A 19139-nucleotide genomic window follows, 5' to 3' on the forward strand; every position below is an offset into this window, starting at 1 on the left:
AAAATATATCCACCCTCCTTCAAAGAGTAGAAAGTAGTGGCTCTTTAAATCTTAGAAATGAATGAAATGTGAATTGATTAAACAATGTGACAAAATGTATTTTTACAGCCAAGGACTAACAACTCATTAACAAATATTATTTGCAAAAGTGCCCATAGCAACTGCACGTGCTAAAATCAGAAGTGATAATATAAATGTTTATTGACAAACTGCATCCTCATGATGCAGAGTTATAACATCCACCAAATAATGTAATGGAAAGTGTGAACAGTTATTTCAAGTTGTAACAAGCATAGGCAGTTAAGTATAAGCACAGGATTAACATAAAAAAATGTTAATTCTAAAGTGGCAAATTACTGAAATAACAGCAGTTTCAAGATGCCTTATCAGTAAATTCTAATTCTTATATATGAGCATTTGGTGTATGGATTTTTTTATGGATCTTACTAACATATATAGGGACAATACTCCTATCTGAGCATTAAGCCTTCCACAAACTCCCTATTCTTACATCTCTGAGCTACAGATTTATAAACTCCTTGTTTTATATTACTTTCATTTCATTTCCAAGAAGCAGACATGTCAAACACAAGGCCCGGGGGCCAGATCCGGCCCGTGAAGTGGTTTCATGTGGCCCCTGAAGCCATCCTGGAAACAGTGAGGGAACGGCCCCCACTGCCTTGACCCTGGCCCAGAGACCCTCCTTCTGCCAGAGACCCTCAGATCTGTCCCACTCCTGCCCAGGCCCCCATAGGCACCCTTGATGCCAGTGATGTAGAGCTGGCCACGCCCACCCATTAGGCCATGCCCACCCGGCCCCCTGAGGGCAACCGCAATGCTGATGCGGCCCTCAATGAAATTGAGTTTGACACCCCTGCCAAGAAGCATCCTTCTTTAGCATCAGCTTGTCAGCAAGCTACCTTTTCAATCCCACTGGAATTGAAGGCATTCTGGTTTTCTTCCACATTAGTGTTGTTTGAAATGTGCTCTTTAATTTCTTTTTCAAGATATCCCAGCTGGCTACAACACTTTTGCCTTAAAACATTTTTCCCATTACATCTTCATTATTTCTTTTAGTGTACTAACACCAGCCTTTTAAAAATGTGATTTATGCTTTGTTATTTTTTAATCAAGCTTTTTTTGTTAAAATCAAAAATTCTAACAAAGCATGGCCACTTGTAATAAAAATTCCCATCACTTTAATATTGTCAATCAACCTCCATCTGTTATTTAGGCCCATATCCAAGGAAGCACATCCTTTACTGCCCATCTCTAATCTTTTACATTCATTTTAACCTATCCGACTGTCCCCTTAAAACAACAAAAATTCTAAGAAATTTCTTAAATATAAAGAATTAGAATGAACACACACAGGTGTGCTGAAAACTGCACTGATACTGAGAAGAGCTGTATTCTATTAATCAAATAAAGATAATTGGGACCCAGAAGCCATTTAACATAAAAGCATTTGGAAGGATAAAATTCGATTCCCATGCTCTACCACTTTATTCTCGATGAGAACATATTCTCATCGAAGTCAAATGAGAGCTGCTATAAGCATTCTAATAACTTTCTCAAAGCAAGATGAAATCATTCAATTTAGAAAAAAATACTATATTAGTCAAATCTACAAGCTTCCAAAATCCAGTTCATACTGAATTATATTTATTGAATCTGCTGGCAAATATTTCTGAATTTATGTTAATATACTAGAGTCAGGGGCGGTGTGGTGGCTCAGCAGTTAAAATGCTGGGTTTGTCACCTGGAAAGCCAGCAGCCCAGACTTGGGACCTGAGATTCACGTAACGGGATGAGCTCCCATCCTTGCCCCAGCTCCTGCCAACCTAGCAGTTCAAAAGTTTAACGCAAGCAGATAAATAGCTACCACTTCAGTGGGAAAGTAACCAGCAATTTCCTTATTTTTGTTCATCAATTTTACCAGTTACTTTATTCTTTTTTCTACTTCCCATAAACTTGCCAAACAGAATCCTGTTAAAACCCATCTTCTGCTTGTATCACCTGTTCAACATGTATGAATTAGGGTTTCACTGTTTTGACCCTTAATTTTGATTCTAGCTATCATTGCCATTCTTATTATTATAATGTATTTATTGTGCAGGCTAAACAGATATGAGGACAATAATCATCCCCTTCCTTATACAGACCTACACAGTTTTCCAAATTCAGTTGGTTCTAATTCTAGTTCTATATACAGATGTCTCAGATTGTAATGCCATCTAGGTTAAATACATAGGGCAAATTATTCCCATTACAGCCATTAGTTCGATCAGTTTTTCACAAAGCAACAATAATATATATCTAAAGTTATATGAAGTAAATTGAAATACTTTGTGTAACTCACTAGTTTATGACCATTTTTACTATATTGAAGCAAATTCCAGTATCTGACCTAAGCAACCCAATAATTTATGTCATCTACAGAAATTAGATTGCTAATAAAGCAACATGCCAGAAAATCCAAGTTGAGAGCCAGTTTGATCTTAGGCACTGGCTTAGAAAGCAGGAGACCATGAATTCAAGTTCTGTCGTAGCCGTGAAAGCCAGCTGGGTGACCTTGGATGAAACACTCTTTCCCAATCCAATTCACTTCACAAGCTTGTTGTGGGGAAAATAGGCGAAGGAAGGAATGTTGGATATACGTTCATTGCCTTGGGTTATTGGTAAAAAGAATAAAGGTGGGATATAAAATAAATATAATAAATAAAAAATGTAAAACATAGAAAACCTAGAATTTAGCCAAACATTTTGTATTTATACAAGCATTTAACCAATTCCTCTGTACATTGATTTTAAAAAGAAATTGAAAGAACACAGCAACATGTTCAGTATTAATTTAATCTAGTATAATGCAACATCACCATCTGACCAAAAGAGCCTTGGTGGAGCAGTGGGCTAATGCCTCCTTAAGTAACACCAGCTGCCTACAATTAGTGCAGGTTCGCGTCCCACCAGGCTCAAGGTTGACTCAGCCTTCCATCCTTCCGAGGTAGGTAAAATGAGGACCCAGATTGTTGGGGGCAATAAGCTGACTTTGTAATAATGCCACCTGGGGGGGGGGCGAAAGCCCTAATAAGCAGGCATATACATAGAATGAAGGCTATTGCTAAGCACATTGATTTGTGCTTTAGATTGTAAGCCGCCCTGAGTCTTCGGAGAAGGGCGGGATATAAATGGGATTTTAAAAAAAAGATATCCTTGTGCAGTTTGGAAACAACATTTTGAGAGCAAGGCAAGGAGATATAAAAGCCTATTTCCCAGTTACCCACAACAGTATGTAAATTAAATAATCTTGGCTAGTTGAGGGGATGTTTATTAATGTTATATTTTATGTAAGCTGCTGGGACTCTTGATTCTAGTTAGAAATGTGAAAAATAGAGAGGCCACAAGATTTAAAGAGAAGTGTAATTTCAGTGAATAATTCTAATTGCCACATGAAATTCTTGAGGTCTTATTTTTAAAAACAAAGATCATTAGTCTATGTCTCTGATACCCTTTATTTTCTTCTCTTCCTCCTGTGCAACAAGAAAATAGTTATACCCAGTGGTTTTTTTCTAAAAAAAAAAGGTGCCGGAATTCTCATCTTGGCGGGCGCAGGAGGCGGGGGGGCGGCGCTGCTGCAGTCATGGGTGCGAGGGGTGTTGGTGGTGGGCTACCCCCTGGGGCCGGAGCCCGCACAGCTGTTGCTATGGGAGCAGCGGGGCTGCGCGGTACAGGCGGCAGAGGCGGTGCAGGCCAGGCGATGCAGAAAAAAGCCCTGCTTTTATGTTTTAATCTTATGATTTTAAAAATATTGTAAGTTGCTCCAAACCTCGCCATGTGGATTTGCTACAAATATTATATAATCGGTAAATAAGGACCCAGGCCTTATTTACCGATTATATAATATTTGGCCACAAGATTTAAAGAGAAGTGTAATTTCAGTGAATAATTCTAATTGCCACATGAAATTCTTGAGGTCTTATTTTTAAAAACAAAGATCATTAGTCTATGTCTCTGATACCCTTTATTTTCTTCTCTTCCTCCTGTGCAACAAGAAAATAGTTATACCCAGTGGTTTTTTTCTAAAAAAAAAAGGTGCCGGAATTCTCATCTTGGCGGGCGCAGGAGGCGGGGGGGCGGCGCTGCTGCAGTCATGGGTGCGAGGGGTGTTGGTGGTGGGCTACCCCCTGGGGCCGGAGCCCGCACAGCTGTTGCTATGGGAGCAGCGGGGCTGCGCGGTACAGGCGGCAGAGGCGGTGCAGGCCAGGCGATGCAGAAAAAAGCCCTGCTTTTATGTTTTAATCTTATGATTTTAAAAATATTGTAAGTTGCTCCAAACCTCGCCATGTGGATTTGCTACAAATATTATATAATTGGTAAATAAAGGTAGAACATATGTTAAATATACATCAAATGATAATATGCTTCCCTACAAAGCCAATTCTTGCTCAATGACAAACAAAGGAGTTAACTCGGAAAGGCAAGAGGAAAATCTAGAAGAGGTCTGTGCAACTTGTAGAAGGGAAAGGCCCACACTGATAAATTAAAAATCTTTGTGGTCTGCAAAGGAATGCTGGTGGGCTAATCAATGATTTGGTGACTAGAGGAGCATCTACAGTGTTGGAGTTCGTGGTCATGGTAAGCCATGGAGGCACTAGGCAACATGACTTTCAGGGCAGTGGTGGTGATTTTATTACTTTTTTTTTAAAGTCTGTGCTCTGTCCAAGGGTGCTTGGTAGGCTGCATGTACAGGCCTGGTCTAGAATTTATTTTGGAGCATTCAACTATCTAGAGCAGGCATGTCAAACTCATTTTGTTTGAGGCAACTTCTTATAAAAGAATTGCCATTAATTTGTTTTAATAAAATAATTTAAATCAATTTTTCACTTGATTTCAAATTAAATGAATTATATTGGTTGACAATGAGATTTTTTTAGTACAATTGCCAAATGCAATAAACTGGTTTTAGGTATATGTGTGCACTAATTATTTCAACACCAATACATTTTAACAACATATTCTATTTGTAAATGAATGCAAATGCAAATTATACAATTTTTTGTGCAAAAATAAAACAAAATAACAGATTTAAGAGCTGTTATCATTAGTTATCCTTAGATAAAAAATAATTTCATCATCCAAAACTTTGTTATACTGTTGCAGAGATGTTAACATAGGAAATAGATTATTTTGTTATCTAATTTTACCTTCCGAAAGACAGAAGCAGATGAAAAATGTGAGGTTCTTTCCTGTTGGCTTTTTTGAATTAGCTGTTTTACATTCTAAAAGTTTAGTTCTTAAAGAAGTAATCCTGTAAATAATTTTAATGTCCTCTTCTAGTGCAGGCTCTTTTATGACTCAAGGACTTCAACTCCCAGAATTCCTGGGCCAGCATGGCTCAGCATGGCAACCTCTCCCTTTCCCCTCAGCATGGCTGGCTCAGGATTTCTGGGAGTTGAAGTCCATGAGTCATAAAAAAGGGCCAAGAGAGGGTTGGGTTTTTTTGCAAAAAAAAAAAAAGTGCCGGAACGCTGTTCTGAGCGTTCTATGAGAAAAAAAAGCCCTGGTTATACCTGAACAGATTGCTCCATTTTGTTCTGTGAACTACAAACCATGAATTGAAATAAATTATATTTAATTTCTACAAACATATTTTAAATGTCGTGCTGTTTTATGTCTATAACCCAAGAAGCAAAATGAAACCTATAGCACCTACTTTTGGAAAGACCTAGAAAACAGTACAAACAAGAAGTTTTAAATTGACTTCTGAGAATACTGTAATATAAATTGAAAGTTAAGAAAGAACATGATACAATACAGATTCTGGCTTGTAACATTATTAATCATGTACAAAACATTTCTAATTCAAAGCACTGGAAGTTTAAAACATCCCACTTAACATAGAAACAGTTGTTTTGTGTTTCACATGGATTGTTTTGATCATTTTGAAGTGTTTTCAGCTCAAAAACAAATTGGTCAAAGGACTTCTTTTTAAGCCCCTTTTTTGTCTATACAGAAAGTGGTATCTGGATATTCACAAGGAACTAAAATTAATATAAATAATCAATATAATTAAAATATAGCTTGCATTTACCTTCTATAGAAGGGGCCTGGTCCTGAGCAGCATACAGCATCTCTTTGAAAGCCTATCAAGAAAGAAGGAAAATTAAATCTGACAGCACTTGCACATTAAGTCACTTGATCTACCTACTTTAAATCAATTGGCAATTAAATCCCCTCACCCCTTAAGGCTAAAAAAACCAAGGAATGTAAATTTAATGTTATTTCACTTATTTCCAATGTCAAATGAGATGAATTCTATACACAGACCACAAACATTCAGCACAAGGAACATACTGACTAGCAAAGCAAAGCTCTGCTATGTTTTTAAGGTTCTCCATTTTCTATTATCATTCACATTAAGTCTTGTAAGATTAGTTGGGAATTGGAGAAGAGGAAAAAGCATCTCAGATTATATTAGCAGCATTAATGACCACAACAGTAGTCAATGGTATGCATTATTCAGGAAGTTCTTTTCTTACAACAGTTCATTTAAAAGTGGCTTATGACCATTTTTCACACGTACGATTGCTACAACATCCCCACGGTCATATGGTCAAAATTCAGAAGCTTGGCAACTAAGTCATATTTATGACAGTTGCAGTGTCCCAGGGTCATGTATCACCTTTTGCAACCTTCTGACAAGCAAGGTCAATGGGGAAATCAGATTCATTTAACAACCTTGTTACCAATTTAACAATTGTAATGATTCACTTAACAACTGTGGCAAAAAAGGTAATAAAATGGGGCAAAATTTACATAATAATTGTCTCACTTAGCAATATAAATTTTGGGCTCAGTTGTGTTGTATGTTGAGGACCACCTATAATAATTATACTGTTTTTATAATTAGTAACAGAAAGTCTTGTTTCTTTTACTGAATTTCAATAGGATACCTTTAAAGTTGTAAGACATTCAATTAAGCTGACATCATTAGATGAAAATATGGAAAACTCAGAGAAACTGATTATGGGGTGGGCTAATGTTAAATATTAAGACCCAAATATTTAGTAATGTCAATCAGCAGAAGTTGAGTTCAACTCATGTGGCATCTAACTGTTGAACTATGGATATTAACTTAACAAATCAAACCTTAAGGCTTTAGACTTTCACCTAAAAGTAAGCAATGAGTGTTCAGCAGTCACAGTTTAGAGGAAAGCAAACAGAAATATCAAAATACCTCTGAAGAATTATTAGCTGAAATTTATGACTTTGCAAAACAGATGCAAAGTCTAAAAGGACAACCTGGAAATGAAGATGGAAAAATGGAAAAACAAATTGTTTTCAAAACTTCATCAACTGACCTCCATGTTGCAAAGAATTAACTGCATGCTGTTCTACATTGCAACAGTTTTATATAAATTTATTTATTGAATACAAACTTCATACTATTACAAGAGCCAAAGCCAATCTGCCCATCAGCTGGAACATTTCTGACATTTCAAGTTACTGTTATTATTTGGTTAAATAAGTTACATCAAGATAAGAGAGCAGAATAAAATTGGTATCATTTTTTTACCATTATTAACTCTATGCCCTTGAAATATTAATTTACACTATGTTTCAACAAGCAGTATATTTGCACCAGAGGTGTCATACAGTTTTACTAAAGGCTCAAAACATATTTTTTTATTCGTTTTAAAGACATAGAAATTACTAAGCAAGGACAGATTGGGACTCAACCTTAAATCTATTTCCAGGACTTGAAACTTCTTTTTATGCCAATGGAAGTATTTTTCACTTAAGTTAATTGCTATAGGCAGGGCAGAGCTGCTTTTATTAAGGGTGGGAAGGATTTTGTTTCCATACTTTAGTTTGCATAGCTCTTGTCAATTCTGTGTGCCTTAGAAAAGGACATTGCCAATGTAGCCAACATTTCAAATAATCTATGTTTCTGTACAAATTGTACATGTAAGCTTAACATCAAGACTAGACATAATGCTAGATTGAACTTGTAGATATTGGATTACATGATATCATCATCTTCTTCTTCTTCTCCCTTGCCATCTTCCCTGTTCCTTCAAAATCTTCTTTAAAGGACTACAGATCCTCCGAGGCAGATTGAAGATGAAAGAGAAAAGGAATGATCTACCACCACCACCACCACCACCACCACTAGTAACGCTGATGAAAGCATTCACCATTACAGGTAGTTAACAATGGCAACTGGGACTGAAATTGCCATGGCTAAGTAACAGTCCCGCAGCATGTCATGTGACCATGTCATTTAGTGATGGCAATTGATACTCCTAGGACCTAGGTGCTGTTATTAAGCAAATCATTGCAGGTTGATAAGCGGGAACGTTACATGGTCACCATTTGCAACTTCTTATAGATTCTCCATTGATTTTGCCTATTGGAAGCTGGCAAAGAACGTTGCAAATGGCAATTGTATGACTATGGGATGTTGCCACCATCATAATCACAAGTTAACCACCAAGAACCCAGATTTTAATCATGTAATCACAGGGACATTGCAACAGCTGGATCTCTGAGGACCACTCATTCAGCACCACTGCAAGTTTGAACAGTACCTGAATGAGTGGTCTTTAAACAAGGACCACCTGTATATTTTACCCCAATTTTTAAATATTAATGAGCTAAAATTAAGTCTTACAAATGAAACCTTCTCAATTTGCATTAAACTTAAAATAAAACAACTGAATTCATGAAAACATCTGTCTCTTGTCTCACAGCCTGCTTTCACAATATGAACTAAGTCAAGATTATGTCTTTAGACATGTTTTTGTCTAATCAGATTCAAGAAAGAATAAATAAAATGTATAGAATCCAAACTATGCAATAATTTTAACTAGGCCACTTTCAGCCATGATTGTTAAATAAATAACTAGGCAATAGTACATTTCTGCCATATTTAGTAATAAACTGTAGTGTTTTACAATAATTAATCACAATTAAGCCACAATGCAGTAAGACCTAAATAGTCTCTCTTCAGAGTATCAGATTAAAATGTTCCATAATTTTCAAATCTAGGCCCAAATCTTCATGCTTCAATATGAGTGACGTATGTTTTTTATTTGCCATTGTTTGAAATTATACTTCAAGATGCAGTTTATCACCTTTAAAGCCTTTAAGCAATAAACCTGGATTATTTGAAAGACCACTGTCTTTGATCAGTTCTGCCCATCCAGTACGATTCAATAGGAATCAGCATGGTCTGAGTTTCACCTCTTAAACAATACCATAGGACTGTGGTGGCAAACCTATGGCACATGTGCCACAGGTGGCTCACAGAGCACTCTCTGTGGGCACGCACACCATCACCCCAGTCCCAGGCCTTCAGTCCCGTCTGTGAGCAACCTGCATCAATACCAGCGCAGGGTAAGGTTGCCGCGCCCGCCCCACCGCCCCAAGCGTTTTTTTACTAACCTGCCTTTCAGCTGCATTCTGTTTCTCCGTTCGCTTCTTGCCACGTGTTTGTGGGACCATCGGTTAAAAAAAAAGTTCCATTAGACTTTCTAACTTCTTGTGAGATCTCAAGAAGTTAGAAAGTCTGATGGAACTTTTTTTTTTACCCATAGTCCCACAAACATGCAGCGAAGGCTGAGAAGCAAACAGAGAAACGGAATGCAGCTGAAAGGCAGGTTAGTAAAAAAAAACGCTTGGGGGAGGCGAGGGCATCTGGGCGGGGGCGGCAACCTTACCCTGCATGGTGGCGGGAGGGTGGGACGCACGCCCTCCCCATGCCAGGCCAGCCCCTGCAGCCCTGGGGCGGCAACGCTGGGCAGCGGGGGGCAGGGTGTTGAGGTGGGGGCCGGCAGGCCGACCAAAGCAGCAGGTGGAGCACCAGAGGTCGGGGAGGGAGGGTGCTGAAGTGGGCAGTCGGGTCATTGGCAAAAGAGCAAGACGTCTGAGCGGAAAGCGGCCTCGGAACAAGTGGGGCAGGTAAGGAAAGAAATCCTCGCTTCCCCCAGAAATTGCCTTTCTCTCCTTACCTGACTTCCAGCCCTGTGCCGTTTGTCCTTCAAAATCTGCCACCACCGCCATGTGCAAGGACACAAAGGAAGGTTTTTTTTTGGGGGGGGGAAGGTCAATCAATCAATTCCAACTTCTCGTGAAAGATCGCGAAGTTGGAAATGATTGACCTTTTTTTCCCCAAAAAAACTTTTGTTTCCTTGCACGTGGTGGCGGATTGTGAAGGAGATATAGCATGGCATGGGGCTGGAAATCAAGTAAGGAAAGAAAGGCAATTTCTGGGGGGAGCGAGGATTTCTTTCCTTATCTGCCCCGCTTGTCCTAAGGCTGCTTTTCCCCTCAACTGCGTTGCTCCTGCCAATGGCCTGACCGCCCACTTCAGTGCCCTCCCTCCCCAAGCCTCTGGCACTCCACCTGCTGCTTTGGTGGCTCTGTAGGCAGAGTTGTGAAGTTCTCTTCTCTACTTTCAGCCAAGCCGCATTGCAGCAGCATTGGGCGCAATACGCAAGGCGGCAAACAGTTGCGTCACCCCGAAGCTGGCTGTTTGCCGCCTCCTGCCCAGTGCCACCGCCATGAGGCCGCAGAACGAGCCGGGTGGTGGTAAGAAACCGGTAAACCAATTCCTTACCTCCACCTGGCTTGTTCCATGGCCTGGCAGCGGCATTGGGTGTGACACGGAAGACGGCAAATGGCCGCAGCCACCGGCAAATAGCCACGTCGCACTGAAACCGGCCATTTGCCGCCTCCTGCCCAGTGCCACTGCCATGAGGCGCCCCTCTAGCTCTTGGGAGTTGTGCTGGTGTCCTTCGTGCCAGGCATCCTTTGCGGTGAGTTTCTGGAAAAATTTGCAATGTGGGTGGGTGCAATGCACAAGGCGGTAAATGGTCATGGCTGGCGTCAAACAGCCACATCGCACCAACATCGGACATTTGCCACCTCTTGCCTAGTGCCGCTGCCGTGAGGCCATGGAACACACCAGGCGGCGATAAGAAACCAGTATACCAGTTCCTTACCAGTTCCACCCGGCTTGTTCTGTGGCCTTATGGCAGCCACCTTGGGTGTGACATGCGAGGCAGCAAATGGCCGCGGCCAGAAGCAAACAGCCACATCACACCAAAACCGAGGAGCCGGCAGGCTGTGGCTGCTGATGGACACAGTTGGCCCCCATGCACTGTGTGCGGGGGCTGATGGTGTCAGGCAGCAGCCGCCCCTGCCTCGCCTCACCCTGCGGCAATGGCACCCTTGCACTGCCCCCTGCCTCACCTCGCCCCATAGGACAAGCCTCCTGCCCCCCATCCCTCCCACCAGAGATGCCCTGGATCTCCCCCAAGCCTGCCTGGCCCCCACAGGCGTCCATTCCCACGAGCAACATCAAGGTGGCCACACCCACCCCAGCAAAGCCCACCCCATCTGCCATGACCACCACAGCCACACCCATCCAATGGGCCACACCCACACCTACCCAGCACTGGACGATACATAAGTGGGTTTTGGGTTGCAGTTTGGGCACTCGATCTCTAAAAGGTTTGCCATCACTGCTATAAGAGATCCACTTCATTCCTTAACCCTCCAACAAATCTAGAACCAATTTCTCCCCATTAGTTAAGGTTAACTAAAAGGTGCAATTAAAAAACACTAACCAGAGGATTCCACACACACATCCCAGCAAAAGACCCTAAACAGATTATTTTTGTAAGAAAAAGCATTGCAGAAAAAAAATAAATTGAAATGTTTAATTAGTGAAAGCTTCAAAAGTTTAAAATATAATGAACAAAAATGCAATAAAACTGGGCTAAAGCAACAGATGCAAGCCTTGAACCTGATGCACAGTTCATCACACACATCCCAAAATATGGCAAAGTTGAAACTAATGAGCTATGCAAGCCTGCTTCTAGAAGCATTTCTAGGAATCACCACACTCAGAAAGGACGCCACTGACACCACTCAAGAGACTATAACTTCAAGTCCCCAAAAATGCAAAGCTTTGACTTTCAGAATTGTATCAACATCTACCAATTCACTAATTAAGGATAATTGTTAGTAGTTAGTAGAGAAAAACCCAAGTGTCAAAAGTGGAGATTGAATAACCCTGGGATACAGTGCCACCTAGTTTCCTTCAAAAGCAGTTCACAGATAGCCTTCTCAGGTGCCTTCCCCTCCCACCCTGCCTTCTTTGGGAATACCAATATCCCCAACAGAAGATCCAGCACAACAACCTTCTTTCTGTCAGAAGTCTTCTGACCTTCAACAGCAGAAATACCGCTTAGCAAAAGCTCCCGCACTTCCTTAACCTTCTTTTCCATCTTGATTCATTCATATCCCCGTGCGGAACATCAAAGCACAAGGAAATCTGTGGCAAAAGGAAGCTGAAATGGGAGACAAGTTAAAGAAAGCCAGGCTTTTCCCTGCGGGCTCGGGGAAAAGGCCTGTGAATTGAATGAAAGAGAAGGAACGAGCCCAGACAGAATAGCAGAATGCAGCTCGAGGGGGGGGGGGGGGGAAGAGTGGAATTCTACTAGGGAAGGCAGGCTGAGCTGGAAGATGAGCCTTGGTGGAGCAGTGGGCTAATGCCTCCTTAAGTAACACCAGCCGCCTGCAATTAGTGCAGGTTCGAGTCCCACCAGGCTCAAGGTTTGACTCAGCCTTCCATCCTTCCCAGGTAGGTAAAATGAGGACCTAGATTGTTGGGGGCAATTAAGCTGACTTTGTAATAATGCCGCTTGGGGGTGTGTGTGAAAGCCCTAATAAGCAGGCATAGACATAGCTTGTAAGCCGCCCTGAGTCTTCGGAGAAGGGCGGGATATAAATGGGATTAAAATAAAAATAAAAATAAAAAGATCACTGAAGCATCTGCGATCCCGCTACGCCCAACCGCGGGTGGGGGCGGGGGCTCCAACGACTACATCAAACGGAGACTACCGAAAGCCTCTGCATCAGACCCATCGCCCACCAAAATCGCCATACGGCGATTTTGGTGGGCGATGGGTCTGATGCAGAGGCTTTCGGTAGTCTTCCATGCAACCCATGTCAGCCTTTTTCTTTGCACCCCCCCACCCCCACCCCCCCCCCTACTGAGTCTCAAGCGCGCATCTTATGCCCGTTTTCTTCCATGGCCCCAAACGCAACCCCAAAGGGCTCGCCTCTCCGATGCTACCCGCTCCTCTTCCCTCCAAGGCTGCTCCCGTTTTTGTTTCCCCACCACCACCACCACCACCACCTCCTTTTCCAAAAAGCAAGGTACCTCATACTGGATGTATTGCTTCCGCCACTCCGGAGTGATGTGTGCGGAAAGGTGCTCGGCGAACTTCATGCTGCTGCTGCCGCTGCCGCCGCCTCCCCCTTAGGCTTCTTTGCCTTGCCTGCTGGAGGCACCGCTTTTACTTTTCAGCTTCGCTCGAGCGCCCCAGAGCCTGCTCAAAAGAAGCCGGAGCCGGCTGGGATGGCTCTTGTCGGCGCTTGAACTGCGGGCGACGGACGCGGGCGCCTGCGACCTCCGCCGCACATGAAGCCCAGTCCTTGACTCCCTCTTTCGCACAAAGCGCGCTTTCCCACTTTCCCCTCAGGAATGCCCTGGCGCGGCTGCCACCGCCGTTGCCTCCTGCGGCCCCGCAGCCTCCTCTGGCGCTCCTGAAGCAGCGGCAACCTCCGCCGCCATCTTTCCTCTCCTCCGTTGGCCTAGGCCCGCCTTTCCACACTGAGAGACCTGACGTCATCACCACAAGGAACCGCCTTCCTCCCGAAGAGCAGACGTAAGGCGAAAACAAAGGGGGGGGAAACGAACGCTGCTATCGGCCACGCCCACTTCCCCTCCTCACCCGCCTTTCTTCCCATCTTACACCGACGGAGCAAGAGGTGTGAGGAGCTCGAAAGGGGCGGAGCTATCATTCAGAACCGCCCAGGGCACGCCCTGAGGGGTAGCGGATTTTCAAACAAAACGGGATCTCGGGGTCGGAACGCCCCCTTTTTTTGTCGTGCAGCAGCGACTTGGGGGCGCCCGGAAATGTTCCCCGCGGTCCCCTAGCTTTTGAGAGTAGGCAACAGAATTTCGTTTTTAATTTGTGCCAGTGTGCCCACAGTAAAAAAAATATGACAATAAAGGTTATCTCAATCCTAGGGTTACTTTGCCCGAAAACCTCGCTTGAAGCGACGTACTGCATTTTTTAAAAAATAATACTATTTTACTTGTATGCTATCAAGTTGTTTTGATCGCATGGATTAGAGAACATAAAAGATTAATTAATTCATGACATTCTATCCCTAACATGTTCCTTTATGTCTTCCTGCTGTTAGTGGTCCATTTATCTTTCCTTCCACCTTTCCCAAAATTAGAGGGGTTTTTTTTTTCCAGAGAGGGGTTTTCACATAATGTGTCTGAAATAGTATAATTTCAGCCTTTTCCATTGTGCCTCAAGTGACAACTCTGGGTTGAGAAAACATAAAGAACAAATTTATATTTCCATTTGGATGCTCACAACATGTCAAGCCACTGTACTTGGCATAAATAACCTATTTGAAAGTTCCTAGACAATAGGAATTCAAGAGATTTAGTCCCAGGATCAAACATCTTAAAATATTCCATACACCTACAGAACCTGATCCTTCAGGACAAATAATGTGTAAGTATTTAATTATTAGGAAATAAAAATGGTTAGTGAATCAACATTCTATATAGCAAATGTATAAATCATAAAGCACATATATAGAGATTCCACAGGTCAACTGTATATTTTCTACAAAGTGTTAGCTGCAAATAATCAGATCTACATGTGAAGAGTTTGATTAGCTATTTTATTATTCAAGACAATATATAGGAATCTTCTTAAACTAATAGTTTACACCTGGGTCAGATTAGATAAGTTTCAAAGGCATTCAAAGGGGGGGGAGGTCCAGACTTTGCCCTCTTATGCCCACATAGGGATTCCAGACTAATTCCCTGTTTGACGCCTCCCGCTGGATCAATGTCTCTCTAGTATGGAAGAATATATGGATGGATGGTTTCATGTATGCTGTGCCCATTTTTCACTCACAAAAGAATATTCTTATGTAGAAATCTATGGCAAAAAATAGCTCTTAAACTCCACTTATTAGGACAAATAGTATAAGCATGAAAAGGAAGATCCAGTATAAACTGCAACTAATAGTGCAGAAAATTCTGAATTTTGTCCCAGTTTTCTTAAGTTAACTTAAATACTGCCCAAGAACTGAAGAGAAAGGGATGTGCCCACAGCAGCTTAAAGTGGGCAAAATAGTTGGGCAAATCAACCACTGATGTATCATCAAGGAAGCATTTCAGGTCATGTTCACAACAATAACTGTTTCAGAAGAGGGAAAACTTCACTTTAAAGGTGAAACGGCTAAAGATGATTTAAAGCTGCTTTAGCTGTGGGTTGGTGATGAGACCAAATGAAAGCAATGTCTTATAAAAACAATTAGTAGGGCATGTTTAAGCTGTGATTAGAAGGGTATGAAGATGAGCCCCAGAAGAAAAACTTTGCTCATCCCTACTCAAATAACCAGAGCTTCCTGGATCAGATCAAGCAGTGTATTGTACCAATCCTGAGTCCCCAATAACCTCTCAACTGCTAATATAAGTACCACATAAGGACAACATAACTTTCTTGCTAATTTCTCTTAACTACTGTCACTGAGAGGCAAAGTTGTTCTTGTAAAGGGGGTAATAACTATCATGACTAATAGTCACAGACAGTAAGGTTGTCCATGATTTAACCATTTAACCAGGTTAATGGCCTGCTTTAAATACTATAGAGTTATGGTTTTATAGTTAGCTCTTATACGATTGAGAAGGAAAAACAATCTTTAGGTCAAGCTGATCAATGACTACTCAGTGCAGTTTTCTTGCCAACAGTATGAAGAAGTTTGATGTTAACTTCTGAGAAAAAAAATTCTGGCTTCTGGGTCAAGCATACAAGTCTGGGGCTTTCGTGGTGGTCTCCTGTCCAAAGAGTAGTACCTGATCCTGCTAACTTTTTTCATGACTAGCTAGTGCTTATGTCTAGGTAATCTGAAGATTATAGTCAGTTAGTGTTGTCCTAATTTGTGCAAAGAAACCTAAATAATTCATGTTTATGTGAAACACAGAGAAAGATGGTTACACTATAGCCTTTCTCATTTCTTTCCTCTTGATGGACTGGACTTCACCTCATAGAATTTCCAACCAATATAGCTGTTGACATACATGGGGTGGTAGTGATAGAAACAAAGCTAAGGAAGGGGATTTACTGGTTACATAGAGCACAATATATGTTAAAGACCTTACAGCTCTCATAGCACAAGAGATGTTCTCAGCGCATTAACCTTTTTTTATAATCCTTCTGAAATGGCCTGAATGTAAAAGAACTCTAAAGTAGAATAAAAAGATCAATTAAGCAATCTAAATCTTTTCTTATTTTTTTCTTTATTAAAGCCATTCATTTATCTAAAAGAGCAGATTTTTTTTTCATTTGCAAAGCGATCAAAATCTTCCCTAGCAGCAAAAGAAGAACATGAAGGTAATTTAGGTCACAAGCTTATATTCTAAGGTACTCTAGTTAGATTATGTGGATGAACATGTATTACCCCATTTATCTTGGAATATTCCTCCGACAGTGGAGTTATGTTGATAGACCTCTGTGGGTATGTTAGTATAATTCTGTATGATTTATTTGCATGACTGCAAAAAATTCATTGGTTGAGCACTAAAAGCAGGGCAGGAATAGGAGAGGAATAGTCATACAGTGAACCCTATCATATTTGATGATGATGATGATGATGATGATGATGATGGAAGGGACCTGAGGTCATCTAGTCCAACCCCAAGCTCAGGCAGGAAACCCTATACCATTTCAGACAAATGGTACTACTACCCCCTTGTCATACTTTACACCAGGAATCAACAGTAAATCAACTTCCCAGGAATTAACCACTTGTTCAATGCTAAACTTGATTTGGCAAAAGACTAATTAGAATTGGTTAGATTAGATTTTATATCACACATAGCATACTTTAGACAAAATTATTGCCATTGCAGAGCAAAAATTTAATTTTTATCTTGCCTTGCTGTGTTAACCTATACTTGGTGAGTCACCTAGTGGTCATGAGCAATTGTGATATGTTTACATAACAGTTCTTTCTAGCCTGGGAACCAATGGTTTCCATTTCACCAGCTTCAACCTTTATATCAATGTTGGTGCACTGCTGCACCAACTTCAGAAGTGAATATTAGAAATATATATATTTCGTCCTTCTGTGCTAAATTACATTGACAGTATTTGCACAACACTCTAATTCATGCCTATCTGAACTATGAAGTATTAAGTTCACTTAATTGTATGACTCCACCCAATGAATTGAAACAATAAGTATATTGGCCAAGTTCCCATAAGACATTGAACCGCAAACTAGTCAGGCATATTTTACCTTAGCATGTGCTAATCCAGCTATTAACGGAATGAAATATAAGATTCAGACTAATTCAGACAAACTGCATCAATCCAAGCATGCCATCAGCAACAGATAAATGGGAAATATGGGAAATTAATCCACTGCAAAAAATCGCAAAGAGATAAGGAAATGTCCTGTATCAAATCTTCAAGCTCTTTGACATCTAAGTCAAAACAGTTGCAAATGATGTTATCTTTGCAAATAAGACACTGCCACCAAAGTTTCTACTAGCTGCCTTGGGGGCAAAGATTAATAAGAGCTCTAAGTGCTCAGGACAGGGTTGCTACATGGTATTATGTAAATGATTGGCAGTACTGAACTTCTTTGTTTTCCAGTTTTACTAAGCTATAATGTGGTTTGTTTGGCTTAGTGTATGAATGCCATTACCATGTTTGAACAGACTATGGTTTAACATGATGGATAAACTATATCAAAATTTCTCAAAACTACTGCCATGACCACCACAGAAAAAGATCTATGATTAAATTTTGGTGCAGAAGCTGAAGTTAAAATCAGACAGAATGAAGTGTTGTCAATCAATAGGAAATAGTTCTGGGACTGATGTTCAGATTATGGGGAATGTTGTTACAGTTCCTGTCAAAGGAGGGGGCAGCAGTCTGGGAGTGCTGACACTAAATTCACAGATGATGGCAATGGTAAATAGCGCATAGAATGTTAGATGTTTTGTGCCAGCCATGGCAGTTCCCCAAAAAGGTCATCAGATGGGAGCAAAGAGGCTTCTTTGCTTCCACTGATGAGCCAAGGGTCTCAGACCCGACAGCCCCATTGGTGAGAGAGTTTTATGGTCAGGGAGGGACCAAGACCCCCCCCCATAAATACCTCTGCACGAGGGGCTGCTCTTTGTTCTAACTCTGCTTCTATTTCTACTCCTAGCTCCTAGTCCTTCTTCTGTTTTAGTTATGTAATGCTAGCTTGCTTTTATTTTGTTTCTCTCTCACATGCAGGCATGAATGCTTTCATGCCAAGTATTTCTTTCTCTTTGATCTATCATTGAATAAAGCTAATATGATTGCATCTCTGCGTGATGCTTTTACTTGGAAGCACCTTTAACGATCCATCGTGAGATCACCTCACATAGAATTTATTATTTCAGATTTAATATCAACTTGTTTCATATTTGCATCTGTCTCAGAACTTCTTAAAATGTACTTTTAAAAACATTTCTCCTAAAAGCCAGCATGGCACAGTCACCTTGAAGTTGGCTTAAGGCTAAGGAAACAGAGGTTCAAGCCCACACTCAGTAATACGCTCTTGTTATGTGACTTTGGGCCAGTTATTCACCGTGTTACCTCGGGAAATCCCCATCTAAGCTGGTCTGAACTTTATAATTTTACAAATATGCAAATATATTAGCCTGGCATTTTAAAAGTACATTATTTTTTAATAACTATTGCATGCATAGTATCTGCTTGGCTAGTCTGATCTAGCACGAGTTGGTGTGCTCCCAATTCATTGAATTAAGCACCATTTATTGGGGCTCTGGAAGCACATTTTCTCTGTAATAGTGCCTGCATTCTGGAACAAGATTCCTCCTGAGATTCAAATATAGTAATCTCCATCCTAGTGTTGTTTTGAAGGTCTCTAAAGACCTTCTGCAGAAAAGGTAGAATAGATAATTTTGTTTTGGTTGGTTGGTTTTATTTTTTATCCCATCTTATTAGTTTTGTAAATAATTCAAGGCA

General features: G+C 41.1%; 1 protein-coding gene across 1 annotated transcript in view; it reads right to left on the bottom strand.

Annotated features, from left to right (window-relative positions):
• XPR1 (xenotropic and polytropic retrovirus receptor 1) overlaps nt 1-13812 on the bottom strand; it is a 106134-nt gene extending 92322 nt beyond the window's left edge. Inside the window, exons 1-2 of the mRNA XM_081325779.1 lie at nt 13238-13812; nt 6095-6146 (exon numbers count right to left, since the gene is read on the bottom strand). Coding sequence (XP_081181905.1) covers nt 6095-6146; nt 13238-13306 — 121 coding nt within the window. The 5' untranslated portion in view covers nt 13307-13812. The remainder of the gene's footprint in view (nt 1-6094; nt 6147-13237) is intronic.
• Between the last annotated feature and the right edge of the window lie 5327 nt (nt 13813-19139).

Source organism: Vipera berus (assembly GCF_964194415.1).
Source record: "Vipera berus genome assembly, chromosome: 3".
In the NCBI taxonomy this organism is placed as follows: Eukaryota; Metazoa; Chordata; class Lepidosauria; order Squamata; family Viperidae; genus Vipera; species Vipera berus.